We start from the raw sequence: 27,254 nt of genomic DNA, 5'->3' as shown, positions 1-27,254 counted from the left end.
TTGCCCCGACCTTACCCCCACCCAGGAGGTTGGGGCTTCTACCTCGTCCCCACCAAGTGAGTGGCGTGTGGGCACCAGTGCTGGGGATCTGCTCCGGCCACCCCCTGGCCGAGGACCGGGGACTCACCCAGAGAGGCGAGAGCTGGCTGTGGCCGAGGGTGGTCTGGGGCTGCTGCCTGCCATCGCTCTCAGCCGTGTCTGGGCCTGCCCTCTCTGTGCACTCTGCACGCACCTGTCAGCTGGGTCGGCAGGCCAGACGGGCCCTCACACACGGGGGACCCGCTGACGCGCGTCGTGGGGTTGTGAAAGCTGCTGGCCAGACTCTGCAAGTCCGGGTACGGACACCCCACCTGCCAGCCTAGACCACGGCCCTTAGCTGCCCCAAGAACACCCGATGTCAGAATGAACCACGCCGGGAGGCGGAGGTGTCCCGTCTCCACGGTGCCTCTCGCCTGCCCTCAACTCTGAGGACAGCCCTGGGTTCGCCTGCTGTCCATCCTCTGGTGTCTGCCACATGATGTGCGTCCCCGGGTCTCCAGGATAGCCAGGGCCAAAACCTCCTCTGCAAGGGGGTCCATGGAAACCCAGAGGCTGGGCGGGAATGGATCCATGCTCACATCAGGGCTGAGACCAGGCTGCAGAAGGAGAATGAGTTGTGTTCCGGTCAAGGATGATTCAATCTTTCACTCAAAAAAAGTACAGAATAAATTAAAACCCAAGGTGTCCAGGTACATTCGAATTTCAGGTCAACAATGAATAATGTTTTAGGGAGGTCAACAATGAATAATGTTTTAGGGCGTGTCCTAAATATCGAACAAGTGATTCTTCAACTAGTTTATTAAACTTTTAAGTTAAAATAAACCTTTTAAAATATTACTAAAAGTCTATTTTGAATTTTAATTTAATACTCATGATTTTTTAGCATGAGTTTATGCCAACTCTGGCATGGAGCATACTTATGCTAAAGTGAGTTCCAAACAGCAAGAGACCTCCTCATCCTGATAAGTTTGTGAATAACTCATGAGCACTGTGCCCCGCGATGCCACAGCCGTGCTGGCACAGAGGTCCTAACCTGCGTCACAGAGACAGCCTGCGCCAGCCTGGGGAGGCTGAGGGAGGGTCTCTCCCCGAGTGCAGATCGCCTTGGCCACCACCGGTCAAGGACTTGGAGGAGGCCTGGCCCACTGCAGGGGTGGCCGACTCTGGACAGTGAGCAGAGCCGGCCGGGGTGAAGCCTGGCCCCACCCAGGGCTGCGGGCAGGGAGCCCGGGCCGGCGGCCAGCCTTCTCTCAGGCTTCTGTTGCTCCCACAGGGCGGGCGCCAGGGCGGTGCTGACCACACAGGGTGTCGGCAGGCTGTGCGAGGTTTGGGGTGGGCAGTGTGAAGCCAAGCGTCTGCAGGCTGGACGGGTCCTCCCCTCAGCCACTGTTCACGGGCGTTTCCTGCCTGCGGGAACTTCCTCCTCTTCCTATTAGTCTGGACTAACTGGTGAGGTTAGTGGCAGCTGGGCACCGCGGGGCGCGGTGGGGCCAGGGATTTTCTGCTGATGGCAGAGGAAACGTGGGGGGTGGGCGATGCCCAGAGGGGCAGCATCAGGAGGCAGAGGGGAGGTGTGGAGCCCGACCTTCCCCTGGGTCCCCAGGCCTGTCCCCAGCACGCCTGGAGGAGGCAGAGGGGAAACAGGACTTGTAAGCCTGGGCACTCGCTCACCAGGGCCGCGGGGAGGCTGCAGGCAGCTGGCTCCGCCGAGCCCGTCCTCAGGATTTGTCCTGCGCAGTCGCCCTCACCCTTCAAGGCAAGTCCGGGATGAGGAGACTGCACCCCTGTGTCCCGCAGGGAGGCTCAGAGCTAGAGGCCTGTGGCTGAGGCCAGGGTCCCACCTGGTCGTCCTGCCCTGTGGACGTTGCGGGCTCCCCTCTTACGGAACGTGGCAGTCGGTTCTGGTTCACAGGAGACTTCGCGAGTCGCTGGTTGCGTTCCTACGGTTCAGTGACACCGGTTCCACCCATCTGTCCACCAGGCCGGCTCCCTGTGGGCCTCAGAGGACCCCGAAGGCAGCAGGCAGATTGAGGAGCCCGATTCCCAGGCCCTGAAATTTCCCGGCTGGGCAGCCTTCTTTTCCTTTACCCCCTCACCCGGGCACGGTCCCCGCTCCCCCTCTCTGGGGAGGGGCTCTCAGAGCTCAGGACCCTGGCTCCCTCCCTCGGGCTTCTCTCAGCCCTCCTTGCACCAACCGTGTGGACTCAACGGCTGTCCTGCCCAGGCCCAGCCTCTGTGGCCCTTGCTTGGTCCTTTTGCCCACGGGGGCAGGACCCTCCCCCTGTGGTCTTCAGCCTCATTTAGTCGCCTGCTGCAGGCCCGACCCCAGCCCCTGGGCGTCCTGGGGCCCCACCCAGTCCTGCTGCTTTCTCCAGGAAGCCTGTGGGCCAGGTCCCAGCTGTGACACCTCCTCTCCCAAGGCTGTGCCTTCTTCCCCTTCTCTCTGGCAGGTTCCAGGCAGGTGGGTATAACACGTGGTGGTGGCACTGGGGGCATCAGGCAGGGAGGAAGGGGAGGGAGGAAGGGTTGGGGCGGAGGATGGACCTGGGGCAGGTGGCTAGGGCCAGGGCCTCGATCCAGAGGCTTTGCACAGGCCTTTGGGTCCACTCCCACGCTCAGCGAGACACCGTTAGGTCTAGGCACGGCAGGCTCCTGGGGGCCAGGCCCGGCTCGCACGCCTTCGGAGCGCCCTTTCTTTGGATCAACCGAAGCTTTCTGGACGAGCTCACGAAGACCCCGCGGCCTCTGAGATCATGGAGCCACTCAGGATCCCACAGAAGACGTGGCTCCTTATGATATCACACTGAAGTGACCTGAAGTGTTCGTCAGCTGCCTTCGCGATCCCGAGCTGGGACAGCGTGTACTGAGGTGAGGTGCCGGCTCCCAGGGAGCCGCCCACGTTTCCTGTCTAGGGAGAGCCTCAGTTTGCAGATGACCCTGGGGCTCTCCTCGGTGCCCCTGGGCGACGGCTCTTTCTCCCTCCATATCTCATGACCATGCTCACTGGCTCCGCACGTAGCAAGCAGCAAATCCTCTGTGTTTGCTTACAAGCGGAGACGGGAGGGTGGCTCGTGCGTGCGGTCACTTCCTGAAATCCTAACCTGCTCCAATGCCAAGGGCAAACAGCTTGGTTTGGAGTCTTTGTCACCCGATTGTGGGCCGGAGGTCGGGGGTGGGAGAAAGGCACAGCGGTCCTCCCCGGCTTCCTCTTGCACCCCTGGCCTATTGCACAGCCCCACAGTGATCTGTTGGACCAAGGCGGACGTGGCTGTGATAGACTGACAAGGTGGCTCAGGACTCCTGGCTCCTATTGCACACACCTTACCCGCTATTTGAACAAAACACAACCTGAACGCTGTCCTGAGGGCTTGCAGCTGACCTGAAGACAAGATTTCAAGGGGCCCTCCTAGCGGTGGAGCCTTTGCGTCAAGGAAGTCAGAGAACGTGTCAATCTGGGACAGCTGTCGGAGGTCACACAGACACATCCGTCCATCTCCACCCAGAGTGAGTCACCAAAGCTTGGTGACCCAACACCCTGTGAGCAGCACAGAGGGCGTCCACAAGGGTGTCTGGCAGCCCCTGGGAGCCTGTTCCTCCCCGTGTCCAGCCTGCAGGGCTGAACCCAGCCATGGTCCACCCCTCCAGGCTGCCTCCTCTGCGGCCTGGGTTGCAGGGGAACCTCCCACTCCAGATCCTTAACCATGGCAGAGTCCAGGCCACTCCTGGGCCCGCCCGGGAGCCCCAGCTGGGAACAGCACTGGCGCTGGGGGAAGCGGAAGTGACTGGAACCGGGGTGCCGGGTGGGGGCCGCTCCAGAGGCAGGGGCTCTGCCCAGGACTTCCCGGCTCGCGCCCGTGGACAGGGATTTAAGGGCAGGCAGGTTTAACAAAGATGAAGAGCCATACCGAAGGCCAGAGGTGGGCACGCGCCCGGCACAGGCTGTCTCCAGAGCCAGGGTCATTTTGGGGGCCTTGGACTTTTCTTTTAAAGGAACTTTGTGGGAATGCGCGTGGGAAGGTGTAGGGACGTCTTGGTGTCACAGGATGGCTTCTGGTGGCCTGGGTGTCCTCAGGGCCTAGACTGACGTCGTCTCCTTGGACCGACAGGCATGTCGGAGGCAAGCTGTTAGAGGTCTCTCAAACCTCTCTCCCCGTGCTCTGTCCTAATCTGAGGAGGCACCAGCTAGGCCAACGCTGCCCTTCGGCTCTCCTCAGAATTGGGCGGTTTCCACGGATGAGTGAAGTCACAGGAACTTCAGACGCCCAGACACTTGGGGCAGCCAGGCCTGGAGGGGAGCAGGTCTGGGGAGGAGGTCTGACCACGGGCGTTTGGATGGACAGTCGTGGTCTCCTCTTCCCTTTTGCCTCCTTTCTATAATCTTGAGTCCTCTCTTGTGACTCGGGATGAAGCCAAGCTGGGCTCGCAGTCCTTGCTCGGAGGTGAGGAAGGCGCCCTCTTTTCTCTGCTCTCCTTGCTCCCTCGGGACAGCAGGGCTGGGTGGGGCTGCGGGCTGGGCGGAAGGTTCCAACTGATGCCGTGTCAGCGCCCCGCCTGCCGGGTGGCCTGGAGGTGGCAGGTCTGTGTGTTCTGGACGCACAGCTTCTGTGCGGGTGCCTTCCACGTGGAGGGTGTAGGTGCCTGTGGGCTTCCCCTGGCGAGTCCTGGGGTGCTGAGCGAGGGTCCCGCCCATCCCCAGCTGGTGGGGTGTCCAGAGGCTCCCTGAACGGTGGTGTGTGCAGGAGGCTGAGGAGAGCATTGAACAGAAAGGCGGGCGGCCACGGCAGGTAGTCCTTCCGGGTCAGAGCCTTGGACCCACCTTTGTTCCCACCCCCAACTGCAGGTGTGGGTCTCCATGACAACGGGAAATCACGCCACAAAGAGAAAATTAGGGCTCCGTGGGAATGGGGAGGTCAGGAAACCTCAAGGAGCTCGTTTTCATTTAGAGCACCGTGGCGTGAAGGCGCAGCCTGTTCTTGGAGTCAAGATCTACCCGAGGGACAAAGTGCAGAGAGCAGGGAACCAAGCAGCCGTCCTGGTCCTCTGCCTGCGAGCAGATGGCTCTGCTTAAAGAAAGCAGCGTGGGGAGGCACTGGGCGTAGCTCTCGGAATTTCTAAGACTCAGAGCAGAAGCCACGCCTACCGAGTTTGGAGGGAGCCCTTGCGTCGGTGAGATCTTCTTGGCTTTCCCTCCAGTGGCAAGATGGCTCCAGGCATCACGTCCCCACGTGGCCCAGCAGCTTCTCTTCAGTCAGCCCTTCCTCACAGGTCCCGCCTCGAGCAGAGACAAGGCAGCTCCTGCTCTCAGGAAAGTGCATTTGTACAGCTTCCCACTCGGGGCCTGTGGGCAGCTCCCGAGGAGAGCCCAGGCCCACGGCCGGCCCCAGTGCAGTCCTGGGGTGCTCATCGCCAGTGGTGAAAGAGGAGGGACACAGCCGTGGCCCCTCCTGCCGTCCCCCTTGGGCGGCACTGGTCTGTCCACTCTGGGGCTAGGGAGCTGCTGGGGACCTGTCTCTCTGCTGACCCCACTGCCTGGTGGCAGGGTGTTCAAGGTGTCCTCTGGGAAGCCAGGTGCCTAGCCCGTCTCACCCTGCACCCTCTGGGCTGGGGCTGCAGCCTCCTGCTGGGGCTGGTGGCCGCTCTCCTGGGATGTCCTGGAGGGACACTGCAGCAGCCAGGGCTCAGTCCCTGCCACGGTGCCTCTTTACTCGCAGTGCAGGCCGGGTCTGGGCGGGGGTGGCTGCTGGTCCTCGCCCCCCTGGGAACCGCTTTCCCAGTCCAGGCAGGAGTCGGAGCCCTGCAGGCCCTGCCGCTGTCCTCCTGGGCAGCCTGGGGACCAGGCCAGCTCCCTGGCGGAGGGTTGGTTCTCGTGGCCTGGGACCTGCAGGCAGCCAGCCCTCTCCTGGTGCGCCCGGCTCCGGAACGGCCCTCCTGTCCTCGGGGGCAAGGAGGCGAGAACATTTGAATCCTCACACACTATTTTCCGAGAAGTGCATACTGTCTGAAAAGGTCAGGAAGCATGTCGTGCGCCGAGCTGTTCACCCGCACCCGCACGGCTCTCTCCGCAGCCCGGCCAGCAGGGCATCGTGCTGAGCAGTCCAGGGACCGTCGGGATTCTTCCCCCGGGGTCTCCTGGGCAGAGGCCGTGAGCGCACCCAGGTGGCCCCTGGGTTCTTCCCGAGTCTCTCCTTTGCTTTGCTTCCTGGCTCAGGTGGGGCCACCCGAGAGGACAAGGTAGGTCTGGGCCGTGTGGGCTTGGGGACGTCACCTGACCCCTCTGAGCCCCGGTGACTTCCCTGGAGAAGGAGGAACAGGGACTTGGGCTGGGAGCACTGTGCCAGAAGCCTGGTCCACGGGCCTTCGCAGCTGCAGGGCGGAGCTCAGGGGTTCCACAGGGCAGCCCACCAGTCCTCACCACTGGTCGGGTCCTTCTGGGTGCAGAGAATGGCGTTTGGGGACACAGGGGAGCAGGGGGACACAAGGAGGCCCCTGGACAGGAGGCAGGAGGCTTCTTCTTCAGGTGACCTGCCAGGTCCTGTGCTGGTGGTGAGGATGGAGACAGTACTGGGGGCCTAAGGCTCAGGACATGCCCGAGGTCCAGGGAGGACAGGCAGGGTGGTGGGCAGGGGTGTGGCAGGGACTGTGGGCCTGCAGGCTTTGGCAATGGCGGCCCCAGGCACTCGAGCTGGCCGGCCTCTGGGCTTCGGCCCTGCACTCAGTCGGTCCAGAGGAGCTGGCAGAGCCACTGTGACCTGCCCACAACCTGCAGCTGCCCTTCTGTCCACGGCCTCACCAACTGCTCAGCCACCGGCCCTGGGTGTGCACTTCAGGCCTCTGGGCGCCATGGTGGCCGTGGACAGCCTTGCTGCTCATTCCACCCGTCGCCCCTCTGTCCCCAGAGGACTGCAGGGGCTCTGCCTTGAGAGCCGCTTGCTTGGGAGGCCTGTGGAGCCTGCCTGGGAAGGACAGCACAGCGGCGAGTCCAGCGCCTCCGAGTCCCCGGCCCTCAGGCGCCAGCCAGGTGCAGTGCCAGGTGCAGGCGGGGCTGCTCACTCATGCTGGTGGCTGCCCTGGTCACTGTCCACCCCAGGGCTTCTCCGCAGGAGCCCACGTGCCTGGCGTTCAGGACCGATTGGAGAGGTGGAGACAGGCTGTCCCCTGTCCATCCCCACCTGAGAGTTCCCTCCACCCGACCCTCCAGCCAGCGTCCCCTCCCTGTTCCACCCTCTGCACCCCCACTCCAGCTCCCTGGGGTCACCTCCTAACTCCACCTGTCCCCAGGTCCTCCTGGGCTCCGCCTGGGCGCTCAGCCTGGGACGACCATGCGTGGCCAGCCCGGGGGCTGGTTCCAGGGGGAAGCAGGGCCCCCGAGGAGGTCAGAGGCTCGGGTCACCCCAGGATGGCAGGTGACAGTGCTGGGGTGACTGTCACGGAGGGCAGACCCCCTAGAGGCAAGCGGAGAGAGGCGAGGTCAGGGCGTGGTGGGCACCGCCTGCGGAGGTCTGGGCAGGGGTCACGGCACAGCCCTGAGGCTGGATGCCATCGCTTCTCCCGGGCTGAGGGCCTGGGAGGCCACGGGCTGCCTGAGTGGACAGAGCCCAAGGCGCGCGTCCTCCAGGATTCTACCACTGTTTCTGCGGCCGTGGGTCACAAACCGGGTTAGGGCGACACACGGGCGGAGTGTGCGGGTGTCGGGTCCTCCTTTCCGTGCCGCCAGTGTTCTCAGGACTCCAGGATGTGCCTGCCCAGGACTGGTCGCGACAGGAAGAATTCTGGTGAACCGACAGCGATCCGCTGTGGATGTGCAGCCAGCGCCCGTCAGCTCCTCTGCAGGACTTACAGCCTCCGTGGCAGAGCCCGGGAGCCGCGGAGCCCAGCACCTCCTGTGGCCGTGGAGCTTGCCTCCGCTCCAGGCTGCAGGGGGTGGGAGTCAGGGGTCCGCGCTGAGGCCTGGTGGGAAAGAATGAGGCTCCCTCTCTGGCTGCAGGCTGGGACTATTTTTAGCACCTGACTGACCAGCAGGAGGCTGGGGGAGGCCTTGGCGTGGGGCCTGTGGGATTTGATTTCAGTGATGCTGGAAGAGGACGCGCCCAGTGCTGCTGACCTCCTTCCTTCTCGGCTTTGATGGACTTCTCCATGGGAAGTGCTTTCTTGATCCAATTTCGTCATTGGAAAGATGAAAAGGAAAGTAGAACCAGAGAGGTTGTGTGCCTTGCCTGAGGCTACACAGCCAACAGCACAGCAGGAACAAGAGCTCAGGCTTGGCTCTGCCAGGCGACTCTCTGTGCAGAAATGAGGGAGGAAACTCAAACCCAAGGTGGCTGAGCAAGAGCCACCTTTCTTCTTAGCTGAAAATATGAAGCGCAACATTTGCAAGGGTAGAGGCCAGTTCAATGACCCTTGGTCTTCTGTGGGGGCTCCTGGAGGGACCTCGTGTTGGACGTGGCACACGGAACACATGGGGTTACTTCTCACACACACCAACCCCAGGGAAAGGAAGAAGCAAACAAGAACCGAGAGCCAGGAAAAGAGGTGGCGGGCAAGAGGCGTCCACGGAAACCTCCACGGGCACGTGCTGGCTGGCGGGCAAGTCAGCGGCTCCGGGATCCAGCCTCCCTCTGTCCTAGCTGGCAGGACCCCAGCTGGCGTGGAGCCGTGTTCCCGAATCACTTGTTTCCCAGCCCCTGTCCCTAAAGGTGTTCATGCGGTGACATCCTGCTGGAGAGCCTGGGAAAGTCCTGCCCCTGACTGGGATGGCTCCTTGCTTCCCTGTCGTTTCTTCTCTTCCTCTGTCCACCTGGGATGTGGATGTGAGGCTGGAGGTGGAGCAGCTGTCTTGTGACATGAGGTTACCATGAAGAAGAAAGCCCGTGGTTAAGCAGAGTGACAGAAGCAGCAGGGGTGGCGAGGGCATTGGGGGTGGCGAGGGCTTCGGCACCATCCAGCCTGGGCTGCTCGCTCCAAGTAGCAGAAGGGAAGCGCTGTTGGTGGCTTGCTTGAATGGATCTGGTCCCTGCAGCCAGCAGCAGTCCACAGGTGATGTCCTCATGCTGCTGTCCAGTGACCGTTGAAGCAAACAGGATCCTAAACGGTCGAGAACTTCTGCAGCTACACAACAGCTGAGGAGCCGAAGGCACCAGGAGGGGCAGGCCTGGCCCGGGAAAGTGGCCGAAAGGTGGAAAGAAACACAAACCCTGGCCCCCTTCTGTCCCTAGGTGCAAGCAGCTGCCCCACCCACTGAGGGGAACTCAGGGCTACAGAGAAATGGGCCAGGTGGGCGCTGGACTTGGAGAAACGCACAGAGGGGGACGAAGAGGAAGCCAGCACAACCAGACAGCAGAACAGCACCGGCACTCCCGAGCGCTGGGCGTGGCCTGCACGCTGAGCGGCACTCCCGAGCGCTGGGCGTGGCCTGCACGCTGAGCGGCACTCCCGAGCGCGGGGCGTGGCCTGCACGCTGAGCGGGCCAGCCAGGTCCCAGACCCCAGGAACGTCATCGGGGACTTCAAAATGCTGGGGCTTTAAAAAAGACAGCAACGGTGTAGAGAAGAAAAATCACCGGATACAAAATAAAAAAACGCAGAGATCAGAATTTCTCAGTGGGGACACAGGAAAGTGAAAGGTAACAGAGCCACAGCCTCGAGATTCTTTAAAATGTTTTCTTCTGGGATTCTTCATCCATACAAACTGTCAGCCAGATGTAAGGCTCAAACAAAGAGGCTTGAAGATAGGCAAGATATCAGTGCTGTGCCTCAGGCACGTCCTCCTTGGGAAGTTCCTGGGTGCGCGCACCACGTGAGCAAGGACGTGCGCGGAGCTGGATGTGGAGCGAAGGGCACGGGAAGTCTCCAAGGTAAAAGCAACGTGACACCGAACAAAACAAAAATGAGTGCCTGCCCCACGTATCTGCCTTTGTTCAGAGGAGTTTCACAGCTCCGTCAGAGATTTCTGGGGAGTAATTGGTGAGAAGTATTATAAGAAATTATGTACATGTGGAAAAAAATGAGGCAATTGTTAACTCCAGGAGAAACAAAAAGCTGCTCAGAAAAGGAGAAGACCTTCACTGTGTCCTCCGGGTTTAGCTGTGGCATGAGGGGGTCGTAGCAACAGTCAAAGGGCCTGGCCAAAGCTTGAGACCTGGGCTAGTGAGTTGTGAGGGCTGCAGTGGGCGTGGGGCAGGTGCTGGTGAGCAGTGAGTGAAAACTGGAAAGCCAGGAAGCAAGAGTGCAGTCCTGTTCCCCAGCGCCCTGGAGGCCAAGAGCACAGGAGACGCAGGGAAGGACTTGAAAGCAGGTGACTCACAGGGGAAGTGGAGGTGGGAGGGTGCGGTGACAACCACTGCTTATCGTTACAAGCCTTGCAACACCCGGACTTTCTAAATAACGTTAGAGTCACATTTAGAAAGGGAGGAATAAGAATCTGGAAAAGCCAGGCCTGTCCTCTCAGGAGGCAGTCAGGAGGCCCGGCCCTACTCCCCCTGCCTCGTCTAGAAATCCAAACCCACTGGTGTGGACCTCGGGGCAGGCCCCCGGGCGGCCTGAGTGTCCCCCTGGCTGTGTCCAGTGCCTCCAGTGTAGTGGCCGCTGAGCCAGCTGACGTCTGGGCACTGGCCTCCTGAAGGTTAGAACCAGGCCTGCCTTTGCCCTTGGTACAGGGGATTCTTGAGACGCAGTCAGCCACCCGTCAAGAGGGGAGCCCGCTCCATCTGCTCAGAAGAGCCACCACCACCACCAGGCCACGTCTGCTTGGTGCCCGCTCATGCCCTGGGGCTGCCGTAACTGGGCAGCCCACCGCAGACGCCCTCTGCAGACCGGTGGAAGATGCAACGAGCCCGTGCAGACAGGTGACCTGGGAAGAGGAGGGAGACTCCGTTCTTAAAGCGCTAGTGTTGGGGTTCCTAGTGCGGCTCGGTGGTGCAGGGCTTGCCCGGCCGCGGGAGGCTCTGGGATGGGTCCGTCCCCAGCGCCACACACACAAAATAGGGCGTCTGTTGCGCAGGTTCTATGGCCTGGGCGTGGTCACTCCTGGGGGTGCCTTATCTCCACTGACGGTCGCAGTCCTCTCGGCTGTGAGTCTGAAAGGCCCTGACTTAGCTCCGAGGAAGCAGAGGAGAGAAGCAGGGCACTCCAGTCCTGCAGACAGCCCAGGGAGAAGCCACACCGCCAACCCCAGGCCGCGCGTGCCCTTGGGAGAAGTCCAGGTGCGGGAACTTCTGGTTGGCTGTGGATTCTAAGCCCTGGCTTTTGTGGCTCCGGGAGGCTACAGGGTGGCCGGGTCACTGGCGAGTGTTGGGAAGATGTGCCCTCAGCCCAAGTGGTGGCCCTCTCAGGGCCTCAGACAGTGGGCCACTGGCTCTGAGAAGGTCCAGCGCAGGCGCCGTGGCCGCACGCCTCACCCGTTGCTGATGGAGCTGGTCGTGCTGATCCTTGGGACGTGACCCGGACTCCCAGGTGTGGCTGAGGCCAGAGGCGGGCTTCCTAGAGGAAGGCAGCCTTGGGAGAGAAGAGGAGGAGAACTGGGCAGCAGGACTTGGGAGAGAGAAGCTCGGGCCTCCTGGGTCATGGCCAGTGCCTCCGAGCTGGTGCCGGCTGGGGGCAGAGGCTGTGCTGGGCTCACATCTGCCCGGCCCCAGGCGCCAGGACGCTGAGGGAGAGGGAAGGGGGCCTGTCCTTGGAAGGCCCGTGTCTCCTGGAGGGCTTGCTACTGCGGGCTGGACTGGCTCTTCTGCTGTCCCCGAGGAGCCCCAGCCCTTGGCTGATGCAGGTCCCCACGCCTCCCTTCAGCATGGCGGCACCTGCCCCTGCGTCCTTCCCGGCTTTGCCTCACGGGCGCCGCCACCTCTCAGGGGGACCGATGCCTTGAGGAGCTTCGTCTCCTGGTCTCCAATCGCTCCATCGTCTCTCCTGGCCTCCTGGCCTCCCGCCTGCCTCCCTCCTGGCTCGGCCACCCCTCACTCTGATCTTGGAAGAGTTACCGGAACCCAGTTTCAGCCTCCGCTGCATTGGGGGTGGGCGCCAGGCCCAGCACCACCGGACCTGCCCGGGGCGTCCAGCCCCGCCAGGCCTCACAACCCACGGGCTCTAGCTGCGTCGGGACATTGCTGTTGCCCGGGACAGCAAGCTACTGAAAAACGCCAATTCTGTCACGTTCTGCTTCTAAACTCGTGCCGAAGAAGGATCGGGTCAGACCCCTCTACTGACTTACTCGGAGTGGTGAGCCCCGGAATTTCCGGGGGAGGTGTCAGAAAAATCCAAGGGGAAGACAGCAGAGGGTCTCGGCTCTGAGTGGGGGAGGGGATCTCAGCTGAGGACCTGAGGACGGGGGTCTCGCCAGGTAAACAGCCCCAGGAGTGACACCATAGGGCGTAGACAGCAGGCCAGCTGGGGACCTCGTGGGCACACACGCAGCAAGCCAAGGGCTGGCTGCAGCGCCAGGAGGAGACCCCAGGACAGGCTCGGTTCCTCCGCTCGAGGGAGCCGGTTGGAGGGAAGGCTGCCTTGCTGACGCGCAAAGGCCTGGGTCCCGACACAGCGACTTACGGGAAACCAAGTTGATTTCCCTAGGGCAGACGCGCTCTGAAGAGAAGGGTGAGAACGTTTGTGAGAGTGTCAGTCTACATGATGTGAGAGACTTCCTCTCCTCTTTCGGGCCATCGAGGTCCCCAAGGAGGGGATTTGTGGGAGCCACATTTCCTGAATGTCGTTATTTCTCCTCGGATAACTTAAGGTCCGAGGAGACTGCTTTGGCGTTGGAGCAGATCCTTGTGCTTAAAGTCATCTTGTCACTGGAGGGGATCTAAAGAGGCCTTAAGAGGGGACCTCAACTGTCACAGGAAGAATTTCAGGACAAGTCGAAAGCAAGACACAGGCAGAGACTCACGTAAGGACAGCAAAGGACCCTGGGGAGGGACCGGTGCCCGCGCCTCTCAGAGAGAGGACAGGGACGTGCCCAGGTTTGAGCTCTCTGCTTGTTTCAAAAATGCCGTCCTTGTCCCCAGTGCCAATCCAATAATGAGGACACGGTTTTGAGAAAAAGGAAAAGGAAGGTTTATTTCTTTGCTGGCTAAGGAGAAACTCAGGGGACTCCTGTTCCAGAGCTGTGATTCTGCCCCTCAGCAGGAGCAGGGGCTTTTAAAGAGGTGACTTGGGGCTGCATTCCTCTTGTTCTTTGCTGGAGTTGTGATCCACTTGTGAATTTGGGAGACAGTCATTCCTGAGACCTTCTGGCGCTATCCCCAAAGTCTGGATGACTCTCCCTGTGGCGGGTGTGTGCTCAGCACAGATAACTGTGCCCAGGATGGGGAAGAAAGGTGATCCTGTTTCCCCTGAGATTAGGGAGGGGAAGAGACTAGGAAGGAGCAGGGAGAGAGGAAGAGAAGAAACGTGTTCATCTTGAACTTCAGTCTCAGTGGCGGAGCAGCAGGGCTGATTCAAAGCGTCAAGGGGACACTTTACATGATTACCTGGGTGATTTTCAGGGGGTGGGGAGGAATCCTGAGCAGATGAGCCGTTTGGATTTTGCTGTTTGGAATATGTTCACGAACGTTCTTGCAGATGGAGTCCCGTGGCCGCCGCCTCTTCTTGGAGGTCGGAATGCTGTTTTTTTCCTAAAGCAGCACGCCACTGTCACTGTGGATCTCCTCAGGAGAGTGACGCCTGGTCTCTTCCCAGCATGCTCCAGGGTTCTGCTTAACTTGCCTAGCTCTCGAGGGCTCCAGTTACCACGGCTCTCTCCCCACGGGCCCGTTTTAGCTCACCTGTCAGTCTGCATGCTGACTCTGGGGTCCAGGGGGCCCCCGTCTGCCTGTGCGTTCAGCCTCTCACCATTTGCAGGGCAAGTCCCCTGAGATCCAGGAGGAGAAAAGCCTTAGTCGCTGCCCACGGGCGAGGCCAGAGCTGCCCCGTCCTTGGGTCCTTCCCCCAGGTCACCTTCTGCACACCAGGGACACCAGATTGTGTACAAAAGACCCCCCACCCCCAGCCTGGATTCACCCAGGAACGTGCTGGGTGCCTGAGGAGAAGGAAGCCCCGCCAGGCCTGCTGCCTCCTTTTGAGGCGTCCACACTGGTTGATCCTGAAGGTGCGATGCTGTCCTGTACCGAAGACCGCAGTGACCTCTCTGTACGCACCCACTGCCCATGTGTGTGGGGGACAGGTGGCCAGTCCACTCATACGATGGCGATGTGGGCCTTCAGCAAGCTGGTGAGGTGGCGGCCACCGAGCTTCCCACGTACCAGGTTCCGTGCTTTCCGCGATGTCTGCCCTCCGCTTCCTCAGCTTCGTCCTGGTGGGGACGTGAAAGTCCTTCAGCGCTTCGCCGCTTCCAGGCGCACAGTCCTGGGGCTCACCTCCCGTCTCGTCTGGAGATGTCTTCCCTCCACCGCTGCCTGGAAAACGGCCCTTGCTCCTTAGAGTCCACTCTAAATGCCGTCTCCGTGTCCCCAGCGCTGCCCGCCTGCCTGCCCCAGGTGTGGCCAGCGCTCCTGTCAGACGTGCGCTTCTCCATCCGAGGGTGCCCGTCCCCTGGACGCCCCAGCTCCGTGCCAAGGTGGGCAGCCTTTAGGTGGCTTCACCCAGGGTCTTTGATGGCGTCTCTTCCCCGGGCAGTGTGTGCAGAGGTGGGTCTGATCTAAGAGTGAGGGCGTCTTTGCGGCTGCTCATGGAGCGTTCGCCACGTCTTCTGAGCAGGTTGGAGGGTCTGCGCTGCAGCCGGGAGTGGCTGTGCCCGTCCCACCCCCCGTTGCTGGAGCGTTGTCATTTCAAACATGTACATGGCCGGAGCGGGGTCGGGGCAGAGCTCGCACCCGGCACCCTGGGTTCCATCTTGCACGGCAAACAGCAGACGGAGAAGACAGGGAAGTCCCTGTGCTCCACGCCCTCACGGGCACCCGCCTTCTGCCTCCCAGCCTGGAGCCTGCTGATAGTCCACTGTGGCTCTGTCCCTGCAACTTGTGACACGGAGCGTTTTTGCCCACCCCCGTTGGCCATTTGTGTCTTCTTTTGGGAAATATCTATTCTGGTGTTTTGCTCATTTTAAAATCAAGGAATGTGTGTATGTATTTTGGGGCTGTGACTGAACCCAGGGGCATTCTATCACTGAGCTGCATCCCCAGACCTGTCTGTCTGTGTGTCTGTCTATCTATTTTGGAGACAGGGTCTCGCTAAGTTGTCCAGACTGCCCTTGAATTTGTGATTCTCCTGCCGCAGCCTCCCGAGGTGCGGGGATGAGAGGCGTAACACCTGACTTAGATAAGCCTGCGTACCTTTCTGCCGGCTGTTTGAGTTCCGTATGTATTTTGAATGTTACCCCTTATTGGGTGTATGATTTGCAAATGTATTTTCCCATCTGTAGGGTGTCTCTTCACTCTGCTGATTGTTTCCCACATGTGCAGAAGTTGGGAATGTAAATTAGTTCACTATTATGGAAAACAGAATAGTGGTTCCTCAAAATATTAAAAATAGAATTACCATGTGAAGTCGGACACCGTGGCGCATGCCTGTACTCCCAGCGATTTGGGAGACTGAGGCAGGGGGATTGTGAGTTCAAAGCCAGCCTCAACAACTTAGTGAAGCCCTGAGCAACTCAGTGAGAACTGTCTTAAAAAAATAAAAACAAAACAAAACAAAAAAGGGCTGGGAATGTGGCTCATAGATAGATCACCCCAGGTTCAATTCCCCGTACCAAATCAAGAAGAAGAAAAAAAGAATTACCATGTTATCCAGCAATCCTGCTCCTGAGTATTCATCCAAAAGATCTGAAGTCAGTATGTAGAAGAGCCAAGTGCTCCTGGCATTTACTGCAGCCCCATGCACAATAGTCACATATGGATAACCAAGTGTCATCCACAGAGGAGTAAAGAAAATGTGGTACATATATAAAGATGGAATACTATGCAGCCATGACAGGGATGTCATCCTGTCATCTGTGGCTACATGGGTGAACCCGGAAGACATTATGCTAAGTGAAATAGCCAGGCACAGAGAGGCGATCTCTGCATGATCTCCGTTATGTTGCAATCTTAAAAAGCTGAACTCGTGGGAGCAGAGGGGAGACCAACATGGGTGGGAATGCTGGTCAAAGGGTGTGACACCCCAGTAAGGCAGGAGAGGGCTAAAGGGCTCCATTGCAGGGCACGGGGACTGTAGTCAACAGCAAGAATTTCACTTTGGTTTTGTTGTACTGAGATTGAGCCCAGGGGCACTTTACCCCTGAGTTATGTCCCCAGTCCATTTTTTTTTTGAGACCAAGTCTTGCTGTGTTTCTGAGCTGAGGGTCTTGCTAAGTGGCTGAGGCTGCCTTTAAACTTGGGATCCTTCTGCCCAGCCTCCCCACTCATGGGTAATACAGGCCTGTGCCACCATTCCCAGCAAGAATTGCACTCTTGAGAGTGGCTGAGAGAGAACATTACAAGTGTTCTGACCACAAAGATTATGTGACGTAACACGGTCGCTTCCTCTAGCCCTTCAGAGTGTGTGAACATGAGGCCAGATCTGGATGCAGAAAGCAGCTATTCCTTAGGACCAAGCCCCAACGCAAATGCATGGTCCGGGCTGCAGAGGGGCCTCCTCTCCCTGTTTTCCAACTGCAGAGGCGGAGGGCCAAGAGGGGACCAGAGCATAGAGTGGGGGCACCTGTGGGGTTTGAGGTGTTGGCCTTGAGGTCTTTGGCCTCTTGACATCCAGCAGGGCTTGGGTACAGGATTTGGGGTCCATTGCTTAGCACGTCTGTCCAGGACCTTTCCCAGATACCTGCTGCCTTAGGTGCTCCCTGGCAGGGCTGCTGGCATTGCCTCAGGTGGGTACTCTCTCCAGAAGAATGGCGAGCAGTGTGAAGTTCTCGTGGGCACAGAGGGGGCCGTGGCAGGACCGCATTCAACACTGGGTGCGTTTCTGCAGTAACAAGGACACCTCGCTGTCATCCCCTCACTGAGGTGGGAGAGGCAGCCATCCCGGTGTCGGTGGGTGCACAGCCCAGGCCAGGCGACAGCAGGCTCTAACCCTACCCTTCCCAACCTGTGCATTCCGCCACCAGGTGCAGCGTGAAGTAGCACCAAAGAATGCCGAGGAAGGAAAGGAACCAGTACCTAGGACTTGTGCCGAGTGACCTGAACTCAGAGTCGTCCAGAGAGCTCTCCTGCATTTAAAATATCTGGGTGTGGCAGCACCCGCCAACCCGACAGTTAGGAGGCTGGTCTGTTTTTATAACTCCAGGTAGAGTTCATTTTAAATAGGAGAAGGAGGAGGAGGAGAAGGGGAGGAAGAGAAGAAAAGGAGGAAGAAAGCAGAATTCTAGAGCTTGTACAAAAGCTCCCTAGGAGAACTCACGTAGCAAGGTTGTGAGCAGCTCCTTCGAGGAGATGTTGGAATTCAGGTAGGTGACATTTAGCCCGGGCAGTGGATGGTGGAAGTCTCCCCTGCGTTTCATCTCTTGCAAGACCTTTTGGTTATTTTAAGGTTCCACGTACTTACCTTGCGGTCCAGAGCTCAGGGCGATTCCAGGCTCCTCCACCTTCAGCTTTGCCACTGGGCTCCATTGTGTCTGCTGTGGATGGTGGCATCCAGGACGGTGGCATCCAGGATGGTGGCCTCCAGGATGGTGGCATCCTCTCTTCTCCTGGGCTCTGCTTGGCTCTCAGTGGCCACAGCACAGAGTGTTATCAGAACCTTTGAGATAGGAGCTGGCTGGGGAAGAGCCAGCAAAGGCCAGGCCTGGCCCTTGGGGACCGAGTTTGCTTTCCCAGTCGGAGTTCCTGATGATCAGGTGGGCCTGATGAGTCTCGAGTCGCCTTTTCTGAGTTTGCCAAACCCCCTATTAAATTCCATTAATCGACATGTTCAAATCAGGAATTCCACAGAAGCCTTGACATCCTGGGTGTTTGTGCCCACAAGTCTCCATCTGAGGGAACAAAATGCTGCTATGTCCTTTCCATAGAGCTTCCCAACCCCACTGCCCCCGGCCACTGCATTCCTGGACTCTGTCACCTGGGCCCTGATTACACTTAAACTTTCACAACAAGATGAAAGTCTTTGGTCCTCAATGTTGAAATCCAAATTAAATGGAAAGCTTTTCTGTAACTCATTTGGTGGCAAATTCTAACCAGTCAAGTGACTCTTCGGGTCTGTTTCTGACCTGAACCGACCATGAAGATGCTTTGACCCCACGTTGTGGTCACACGGTGGGTACTGCGCCGCAGAACACTCTGCCCTCCTGCGGAAATCTCCAGGTGCAGTGCTGGACCTGGGCTAGGGTCTGTTCAGTACATGTGTCTTGAACCCTCCCAATATCTGAACGTGGCTTCCCCATGTGCTAGGACAGGGGCAGGAGCAGGTGTCATAGGGAAGGCTCACGGAGCAAAACCCAGCCAAGGCGCCCTGATGGCCGGGCTGCCCATGTGAGCCAGGCAGTCCTCACTGGCTTGGAGCGGGCAACTCTGACCGTCCTGTGTTTGCAGACCAAGGAATGCAGAGAGGCAGCATTGGGACTGTGTGGCACAGCTAGGGTGGAACGCAAGCGTCTGGTTCCAGGGTCCATGTGCTTCACCAACATGCTGGGGTGGCTTTTGATACCTGGTCTCAAACATACTGGATGCTTCCCAAGTTCCTGCCAGGGCAGCCACCACCTAACCCTAAAGGTTTCCCAGGAGCTCCGGCCAGGGAGGAAAGGTGTTTCATGGCCTCACCATCTGAATCCTGATGGAGCCCAGAGGCTCTGGCTGAATCGCTGAGACCAGTCCCTGTGAGCCCAGGTGTGGTGCAGACACTCAGAGAGGGTCCTCCAAATCCAACAAGCTGACCTTGAGATGTAGCAGGGACGGAACTTCTGTGGATCAGCAGAGTGTCCTGCACAGGGCCCTGTGGAATGGGAAGGCGCAGGAGGTGGGCTCAGCCGGGGTCCAGCTCGAGGCCTGCACTGGTCGTCCAAGCCTGGCAGCCTAGCAGCCTCACTCCCTGGCAACTTCAGTCAGCAGCAGCCTCCTGGCCCCCCTGCACCTTCCTGAGCCCCTGTCTGGGGCAGCTGCCTCCTTCCCTTTCTTGTCTTCCCAGGGACACTTTGGACCTTCTGTGAGGAGATGGTCCCTGACTTGGATCTTGCAACTTCAGGGTGATGCAAAAGCTACTCATTCAGTAGAAACCACTTTGAATTTTGAATCTGGATCTCATCCTGGGTTAGGGATGGAGGACCATGTCCTCTTGAGAAGCTGGGCAGTGGCAGGGACTGCAGGTCCAGTTAGTCCTGGACCACAAGGGGAGACCACAGGTGCTCTGCAGTGTGCTGTGCGGTATGCACCGCCCATGGTTGCTAGGCCGGGGGATTCCTCGCCTTTCCCGCTCTCTGTAGGTTGGATCTGGTGTGGGCTCATGGGACTTCCCCCCATCCAAGGTGGGGAAGCACTGACACGCAATATGTTACCGAAAGCTCCATCCTTGTCCCCAGTGCCACTCTAATAATGAGGACGCAGTTTCGAGAAAAAGGAAAAAGAAGGTTTATTGCTTTGCTAGCAAAGGAGAAACACAGGGGACTCACGTTCCCAAGTCTATGGTTCTGCCCCTCAGCAGGAGGAGGGGCTTTTAAAGAGGTGACTCGGGGGCTGCATTCCACGTGTTCTCTGCTGGAGTTGTGATCCACTTGTGAATTTGGGAGACAGTCATTCCTGAGACCTTCTGGTGCCATCCTGGATTACTCCATTCCTATGGCGGGTGTGTGCTCAGCACAGATAACTGTGCCCAGGATGGGGAGGAAAGGTGATCCTGTTTCCCCTGTGATTAGGGAGGGAGAGACCAGGGAGGAGCAGGGAGAGGAAGAGAAAGAAAGGTGTCATCTTAAACATCAGTCTCAGTGGCGGAGCAGCAGGGCTGATTCAAAGCGTCAAGTGGACACTGCTACATAATCTCACTATTATTGAATCCTCCTTCTCCTGGTTCCAGTAAATTAGTGGAGGTGGGTCTGAGGGTTCATCTTGGATCTCCTTCGCAAATTTGCCTTTAAAGTGTTAAAAAAAGGATCTTCTGGGGCTGGGATATAGCTCAATGGTAGGACACTGCTTGCCTAGCGGTATGAGGCTCAGTACAATCCCTAGTACTGCAAAAAAACAAACAAAACCCACAAAAGAAACCCCCAGACAGGAGCTTTCCATCCTCCCTGGTCGTCCCTTTGATTGGCAGAGGGGTGGCGTCCTCCCTCCCGTCCTTCCTCCCAGCTCCAGGTCACGGTCAGCTCTCTGGTCCAACCTGCTGCTCCACATTCCTTTGCACTCATGCTTCTGAAAATAGCCTCCATTCAGGGCCTTCAGGGTTGGCTCCTGACAGGAAGTCGGCTGGGCCAGGTCAGCTCAGCAGGTGAAAGCTATTTTCCACTCCAGATTAAGGACTTAGGCTGGAGAGCAGAATGGTCTCTGGCAGTCAGAGTGATGCTGAGCAGGACCCTGGTGTCCAGGGCAGAGAGAATCCTGGGAAGCAGGGTGGCCCACTGAGAGTCCCTCCCCAGGGGAGCTCCGGATGTGACCTGGCAAATGACCACACCTCAGCAACCTCAGTTTCCTTATCTGGTCTTCACAGGTCAGGATGTGTGGACAGAGGCTGGACACGACTCCACGTCTGTGAGGACAGAAAACTCGTAAAGCAGGTGGACCTGGGTCCCCTCCACAGGAGACACTGCGGGGAGCTCCCTGGCTTACCCACCCGCCCTGGAGGCGTCTGCTTTGCGGGCCTGGAACACTCCCTGTGCTGAGCCTAAGGGCCTCTCCCTGGGGATCTTATGTTCCTGTGCCTCCCGCGTCTTCCTGCCTCCTCCTCCCCCAGCCCCCTCCTGGAGAGGGGTTGAGAGAAGGTTGCATCCTGCGGCTGTGGGGTCTCCTGTTGGGGTGGGCAAGGAGGGGGGAACCCTGGGGGCTGCAGGGGTTGGCATTTGAATTTTGGTCCCCTCCCCTCACTGCCCTTTTGAAAGGTCGGGGAGTCCTCCTTGCTCTGTGGCTTCTGAGCCCATCTGTCTGCGTCCACCAGGAAGCCCGGGTCATCAGTTGCTTCTGCTGCCCTGAGCTCTATCGCCTGTCTGCCCCGGAACTGCTTTGTCTCTGGACCAACTGGCTGTTTCTGTAGGTGAAATCCACCTTCTCCAGGCCAGCGGCTGTCCTTCGGCACCTGCTGCCGCCTGGCCCCAGGTCAGTAAGAGGGGCTGCCGGAAGATGAGTCCCAAGGTGCCCACTCAGGGCAGTGCCCGGGCTCCCGGATCTGAGCCCACAAGCTGACCAAGGAGGGGTTCCAGGAGTCAGGAGGATGAGCTAGCAACATCGGCATTCAATCAGACGCCCTCTCCAACTCTTCCAGTTTCAAATGTGTGATGGGCTTGACGGGTATCTTAGTATGTTCTGCTTGTTAACAAAACACCCTTAACAGGGTGGCATTAAAACGAGAGATTTCTTGTGGTTCCGGAGGCTGGGATTTCGTGGTCATGTGCTGGAGTCCATGTCTGTGAGGGCTTCCTTATTGACAGACAGTGGAGGGGACGTCTCTGGTCTCTTCTGCTCCTAACAATCACCTAAACACCCCGCATCCCACCTCCTAACACCAGTACACTGGGGATTAGCTTTCAGTGCAAGAATTGGGGGGCATAAACATCCCACCCCTCACATGGGTTTTGAATTCCCTGACCCTTAAAATGATGCTTTCCTCCCTCCCTCCCTCCCTCCTTTCTTTTATCATGTATCAGGCATGCGAGGCTCTAGGGAATTAGAAGAAGAAGCCCCTCCCACAGCACAGACACCTCACCCAGGGGAGGCACTTGGCAGGCCACTAAGACTGTCACAAGTGGGCCCGCCCCTCTGTTGTCCCAAGAATGGTCCAAGAACAGGCCCATGGGCCACAATCCACTCAGCCATCGATAGCATCAAATACACTTTTCCCTCCCCTTTGGGAAACAGTCATGGGCGCCAGCCAAGAGAGGCATCTGGTTCCAGGGAAAGTAACTCGGCACTGGTGAAAGCAATTTAAAGTCCATGCCCAGCCACCGACTGCCAGCTGCTAATTACAGACCAGGTAAGACAGGAGCGGCAGTGAGCCCCAGTGCCAGAGCTCCAGGCTCAGAGAGCAGCATTCATGAAGTATCCCCAGGTGCCTGCTGATGGCCACGGCTGGAGGCATGACGGTCCACTGGGAGAGACTGGGGGCCCCATTGATAAGAGGGTAGCCTGGCAGCGGGCACAGACACTGCTCAGCACCCCTCCCTGCAGTCCTCCTGGTCTGAGCCTCCCTTGGGTGGCCTCTGCCTCCATCACTGCCTCCCATCTCAGTGCCAGCGCAGGCAGGTGTGCCTTAGACTGTCCGCAGATGCAGATTCCAGCAGTCAGGGACCGGCAGGGAGGGGCTAGGAGGGTGCTGGGTCATCCTGGCAGTGGAGCAGAGAGAGGCCTGGCCCCTGGCAAGGACAGGAGGAGGTGGGGGTGCACGGGGACGAGGCTGTGAGCACAGCCATACCTGGGGTGGCAGGCAGGCTCCAGCCCCCCGAAAGACCTGAAGAGTCCATGGTCTTGGGGAGCAGGGCTGCAGCTGCAGGAAGCAGAGTTCCCAGCAGGGTGTCAGATGCTGGGGGCAAGAGGGGAGCAGGGGACCAGGACCATGTAGGAGAAGAAAGTAGGTCAGCTGGACGTGAGCCCTAGGGCAGCCCAGCGAGGCCCAACCAGCCCCTCCCAGTGACTCAGTCTTGATCCCTGCAGGCTCCAGAAGAATGGCCCCAAAGTGAGCCTCCTGTGAGTCCCTGTGCATGTAGTGTGGCACCGTATGTCACCAGGACCTGGCGGGTGTGGTTTAGTCAAGGCCCTGGAGAAGGGAGGCGGCCCTCAATTAACCCCATGGCCCTGAATTCCATCAAGTGTCCTTCTAAGAGGGAAGCAGGGGTCCACCTGACCACAGAAGAGTGACTTGGCTACAAGCTGAGGAACCTGGCAGCCACCAGAAACTGGACAAGGCCAGGAAGGACCCTGAGTTGCGCGGAGAGCCTGTCTGGCACACCTTGACTTTCACCTTTGGGACTCATTTCCAACTTCCGACCTCCAGAAGCAAAGAGATTTGTGCAGCCGCTGCAGGACCCTGGGAGGGTCCCACGGCGCCAGGGGAACAGGGCAGGAAGGCAGGCTCCCCGCGGTCATCTCGGAACCTTGCGGAGGCGGCCTGGCTTTCCCTTCGCTCTGTACCCTCCTGTGCTGTTTGAATTTGCGTCCAGTAAATGTATCCATATTGTAAAACCTCAGGCGTTGTCCACGGGGAAGACTGTTTCCCCGGACTGAGCTCCGCTAAAGCGCACACTCACGCCCACCACCTGGTACAGGTGTATCTGAGGACCGCCTTACGCACCACGGAGGAATATGCCCACCCACTCTGGCCCCGCCCCTTCCCTGGCCCCGCCCCTCCTCCACCCCTTTTTCTCCCATCACCCCTCCCCTGGCAGGAGAAAAACCTAGTGACAGTCGCCTGCCTTCCATCTACTGACAGACTGCAGGTAGCCCTTCCCAAAAGTGCACCATAGGTGGCCCTGGTCTGTCCTTTTGAAAGGTTGGGGAGTCCTCCTTGCTCTGTGGCAGTCCTTACCCCCTGCCCTCCCCGGGAGCTGCGCCTCCATGCAGACTTCACAGAGTGCTGTGTTCAGGGCTTTGTAAACAGTTTCCTTTTCACATCCATGACAGCAAGTGCCTGGCGCTACCTCAAGTCCTAGGAAGAGAAAACGGCCACAGGGGCCTGACCCACGTCAACACTGCCAACCGCCACCCGGGCGCCAGGGTCCCCAGGGTGGGTCTGACCCAAGGTCCACTCGGCCAGGCGGACCATGCTGTCACAGACTTTCAGCAGCCTGGCCCAGGGAGGTGACGGGGGCTGTTCCCAGCTCTGGTGAGGGCACTTCCTGCACCCGTTTCCTCAAGCCCTGTGGGAGGAACTCAAAGCCCAGCAAGTTCCTGCGGCTGGCCCTTTCACCTGTGTGACCTGTGGCAGGGCCCTGTGCCGCCTCATGCCCCGAGAGGGAAGCTTGGCCACACGTACCAGCACCGGCGCCCACTGGGGCAGCAGGCCTCGTGGTCTCTTGCTGGCACAGGCAGGTCTGTATTTCCTCTGCCTTGACTCCTGCGGGTTTCTGGGCACAGCCGAGCCCGCATGCGCCCGTGCTGCTGTGCACACCTGTGAATCCCAGGTGCGAGTCCCACTTTCTCAGCCTGGAACGGCTGCCCACGTGTGCAGTCCTGAAGCAAAATCGATGATGCCTACCATGCTTGGCGTTTGGGCCTTCTGCCTGTGGGTACGTGTGTACACACAGGTGTGTGTGCGTGTTTGTGGTATGCACGCACGATGTGAGTGTACCCGTGCACGTGTATCTGCATATGCATGTGTGTTAGAGCGTGCACCCAGGCATGTGCAGGTAGGCATACCGTGTGTGTGTTTGAGTGCGTGTGTTGCATGTGTGGGTATGTGTGGGCACACACGTAGAGATGTGTGTGCGTGTTCACCTCCGTGTGGCGGAGGTGCACGTTTGCAGCATTTGATCTCAGCCCCTAAGGGAGTTTTCGGGCTTTAAGGAGAAGGACTAGGGGTGGTCTGATAGCTCAGGTGTGCAGCCTTGGGGACAGTTTCTGGCTTTCGTCTCCAGTGGGTCTGTGCTTGATTAATGCACCCACAGGTTTGGATGCCTTTGAGGGCAGTGCACAGGCAAGCAGGTGACAATGAGGGGTCCGCCCCACCCCATCCCTGGCCACCACGAGTGAAAAAGGACAGTAAAATTGCCTTAGGTCAAACTACAAAGCCCGAGGTGTCTGAGCAGAGGCAAGCCTGGCACAGACGGGGGGCTGGTGACCCTAACGCTGTCCTTGACCCGCGTCCATCCAGGAGCTGTCATATCCAGGGCCTCTGCGCCTGCGGCTCCCTCCCTGCTCCTGGAGTCCCACTTCCTCCTGGCAGCTTCCTGTCTACAGGTGTAACACTGTGCGGCACTTTCCCGGATGCGTGGCATGTGTGTCTCCCCTCGAGAAGCGGATTTTCTGGTTTGTGCCTCAGTCTGTGGGTGTGTCCATGCCAGCACAAGGCCTGTCCCGGGCTCCTCTCACCCTGAGTCAGAGGTCGTACCCATTCTGCAGGTCGGGAGTCAGAGGCAGGGAGGGGGAGGGGCTCGCCCAGCTGACCCAGGAGCGCAGCCAGGTCAGGGGCTCGAGTCTGGGTGGTGAACTGGTTGCCCGAGTCACACGTGGCTGGAGTTTCCGAGCTCGCCTGTGCGGTGGTGTAAGGCAGCTGTGGAGCCCCAGCCGTGCCTCAGGAGGAGCTGGGGGCCGTGAGGGAACCGTACCTGCGGGCAGGACTGCTGAGGGTGTGGTTAGTAAATGCCCAGTTAGCCTCGTGGCTAGAGTGACAATGGGGTTTGGGCTCACGGGGAGCAGGTGCAGGGGGGCCTTGCTGGGCAGGGGTCCCCAAGGCACAGGCTTGGAGGTGTGGCTGCCCTGATGTCTGATGGACACAGCAGTAGCAGGTGGGGACACAGTGGTGAGGAGTGAGCCTGGGGCCAGCAGGTGGGGTTCGGCCATGTCCAGAGAGTCGTCCAGCTGCTCTGGTGGAGCTGGGAGATGGACGGTGAAGGAACGTTCTCTGTCCCTCGGCTCACACCGCACGAGAGGAGAGAAGCACCACAGGGACGGGAGGGGCCTCGGTTTCTCCCGGGAATGGCAGGCGAGCAAGTGGGGGCAGGTGTCCCTGGGGAGGCCCGAGCACCCAGCCTGTCCTGGATCCTCAGCCTAGGAACGCAGGCTCTGGAAGGACCCGCAGGTTCCCAGGGACCCTGGGTGGCTGGCCCTCCCAGGTGGTCCCCGTCTTGAGCCAGGGACGGGGGAAGGTTCAGGAGGGGACCCCGGGTTCTCCTGGAAACAGCGCTGGCTGGTGTTCTCCCTGCAAGGGCTGTTTTCTCCTCCCTTCCCCTCTGTTCCAGCATGTTCTGTGCAGGAACCGGCTCTTCTGGTTCTGCAGATCCAGGCACTGGAACCACTTGGAGTCTAAACTCGACCTTACCATTTGCTTACCCTGGGGAGTCGGGGCTGGGCCCCCAGAGAGGCTGTAGAACTGGGCCCAGGCTTGCTGTCCAGAGGCACCCTCCCCCTCCCTCTCTCAGCTCAGCAGGAGGCTTTGGGAGCCGTCTGCTCTTACCCATCTCGTCCTTAAGGCCAGACACCACGGGTACTTACCACGGGTAGAGGGCTCCCGTTTTCTGTTTACAGACAGGAAGCAGAGGCAGAGGGGCTAGCTGGCTGGCCACTGTGCTGTGCCCAGCGAGTTCAGGCCATCTTGCGTTGGAGACGGGTTTTTATTGGCTACACTGATGTTTCTCAAATTGGGGCCCCAGACCAGCAGCATCAGCCTCCCCTGGAACTTGAGGGGAATGTGAATTCCAGGGTCGCCCCTGACCTGGATTGGACATGCTCCGCCACCTGTGTTTCAAGGAGCCCTCGTGGGACTTCTTCGGTAGTTTGCCACCTTTGCTGGCACCTACTTCCTGAGTTAGCCATCATGAGGATACTGCTAAAGTCACTGGCCTCCAGACAAAAACCAAAGACATGTCGACTGCCTTCCCAGAGCCTACAGTGAATAGCCCATGACTTGGAGCAAACGCATCTCTTGTCCGTGGTCATACTGCCTCGGGTACCACAGGCATAGCAGGAACCCTACAGCCCAGAAACCCGGGCGGGTGCTGAATCCAGGGCCAAGAGAGCTCCGAGAAATTTGCAAATGGCATCTCTCGAGCAGCTAATGGTCAAGGAGGCAAAATTCATGGAGCCAGTCGCTGCGTTCCAAGTTTGGATCTCAGGCTAACGGAGCAAGCCAGCGGAAACGCCCGTTTGTGTTAGCCCAGCACTGTTTTGAATTATTATTATTATTATTATTATTTTTCAAATTTCAAGCCTAATAGGAAACGATGTCTGTTGACCCGGCACTTGGGAGGCTGAGCCCAGCAGGTCAGGGTCAGCCTGGGCAGCACAGAGAGAACCTGTCTAGAAAACAAATGAATGCACAGAAGGCCAGCAGTGGTGGCACTCAGACCTGTGCCTGCGCTTCAGCCTCGGCTGCCGGGTCACTTCGAGTAGCTCCCCAACTATCTGGTGGCCCCAACCCCTGGAGCTCAAGGCCCGGGCTGGAAACAGGGCCTCACTTCCTGGAGGGGAATGTGAGCCCGCTCTGCCATGAGATGGGGGTCACCAGGCC

General features: G+C 59.0%; 1 protein-coding gene and 1 long non-coding RNA gene across 6 annotated transcripts; both read left to right on the top strand.

The window, feature by feature from the left end:
* Nucleotides 1-1,380: 1,380 nt before the first annotated feature.
* Nucleotides 1,381-9,394, top strand: LOC124993178 (uncharacterized). 2 transcript variants are annotated; one of them, XR_007110260.1, is made up of 5 exons: nt 1,381-1,493; nt 1,714-2,500; nt 2,673-3,543; nt 4,146-4,478; nt 4,983-9,394. It is a non-coding gene; the product is annotated as an uncharacterized LOC124993178 (long non-coding RNA). The 2 variants fall into 2 exon arrangements; XR_007110259.1 differs by having other exon boundaries at nt 4,880-9,394.
* A 73-nt stretch (nt 9,395-9,467) lies between these two features.
* On the top strand, nt 9,468-17,780 carry LOC124993177 (uncharacterized). 4 transcript variants are annotated; one of them, XM_047564845.1, is made up of 8 exons: nt 9,468-9,889; nt 10,691-10,879; nt 11,035-11,236; nt 11,820-12,248; nt 12,509-12,623; nt 12,763-12,915; nt 17,068-17,406; nt 17,490-17,780. In XM_047564845.1, the coding sequence occupies exons 2-7, from the start codon at nt 10,857-10,859 to the stop codon at nt 17,076-17,078; spliced, it is 933 nt and encodes a 310-aa protein (XP_047420801.1). In that variant the 5' UTR covers nt 9,468-9,889; nt 10,691-10,856; the 3' UTR covers nt 17,079-17,406; nt 17,490-17,780. The 4 variants fall into 4 exon arrangements, with proteins under 4 accessions (XP_047420801.1, XP_047420799.1, XP_047420798.1 ...); XM_047564843.1 differs by having other exon boundaries at nt 12,509-12,915; XM_047564842.1 differs by lacking the exons at nt 17,068-17,406; nt 17,490-17,780 and having other exon boundaries at nt 12,763-13,179.
* Nucleotides 17,781-27,254: the final 9,474 nt, after the last annotated feature.

Source organism: Sciurus carolinensis, chromosome 9, assembly GCF_902686445.1.
Source record: "Sciurus carolinensis chromosome 9, mSciCar1.2, whole genome shotgun sequence".
In the NCBI taxonomy this organism is placed as follows: domain Eukaryota; kingdom Metazoa; phylum Chordata; class Mammalia; order Rodentia; family Sciuridae; genus Sciurus; species Sciurus carolinensis.
Note: the sequence above shows the minus strand (reverse complement) of the source record. Positions and strands in the feature narration are given on the sequence as shown.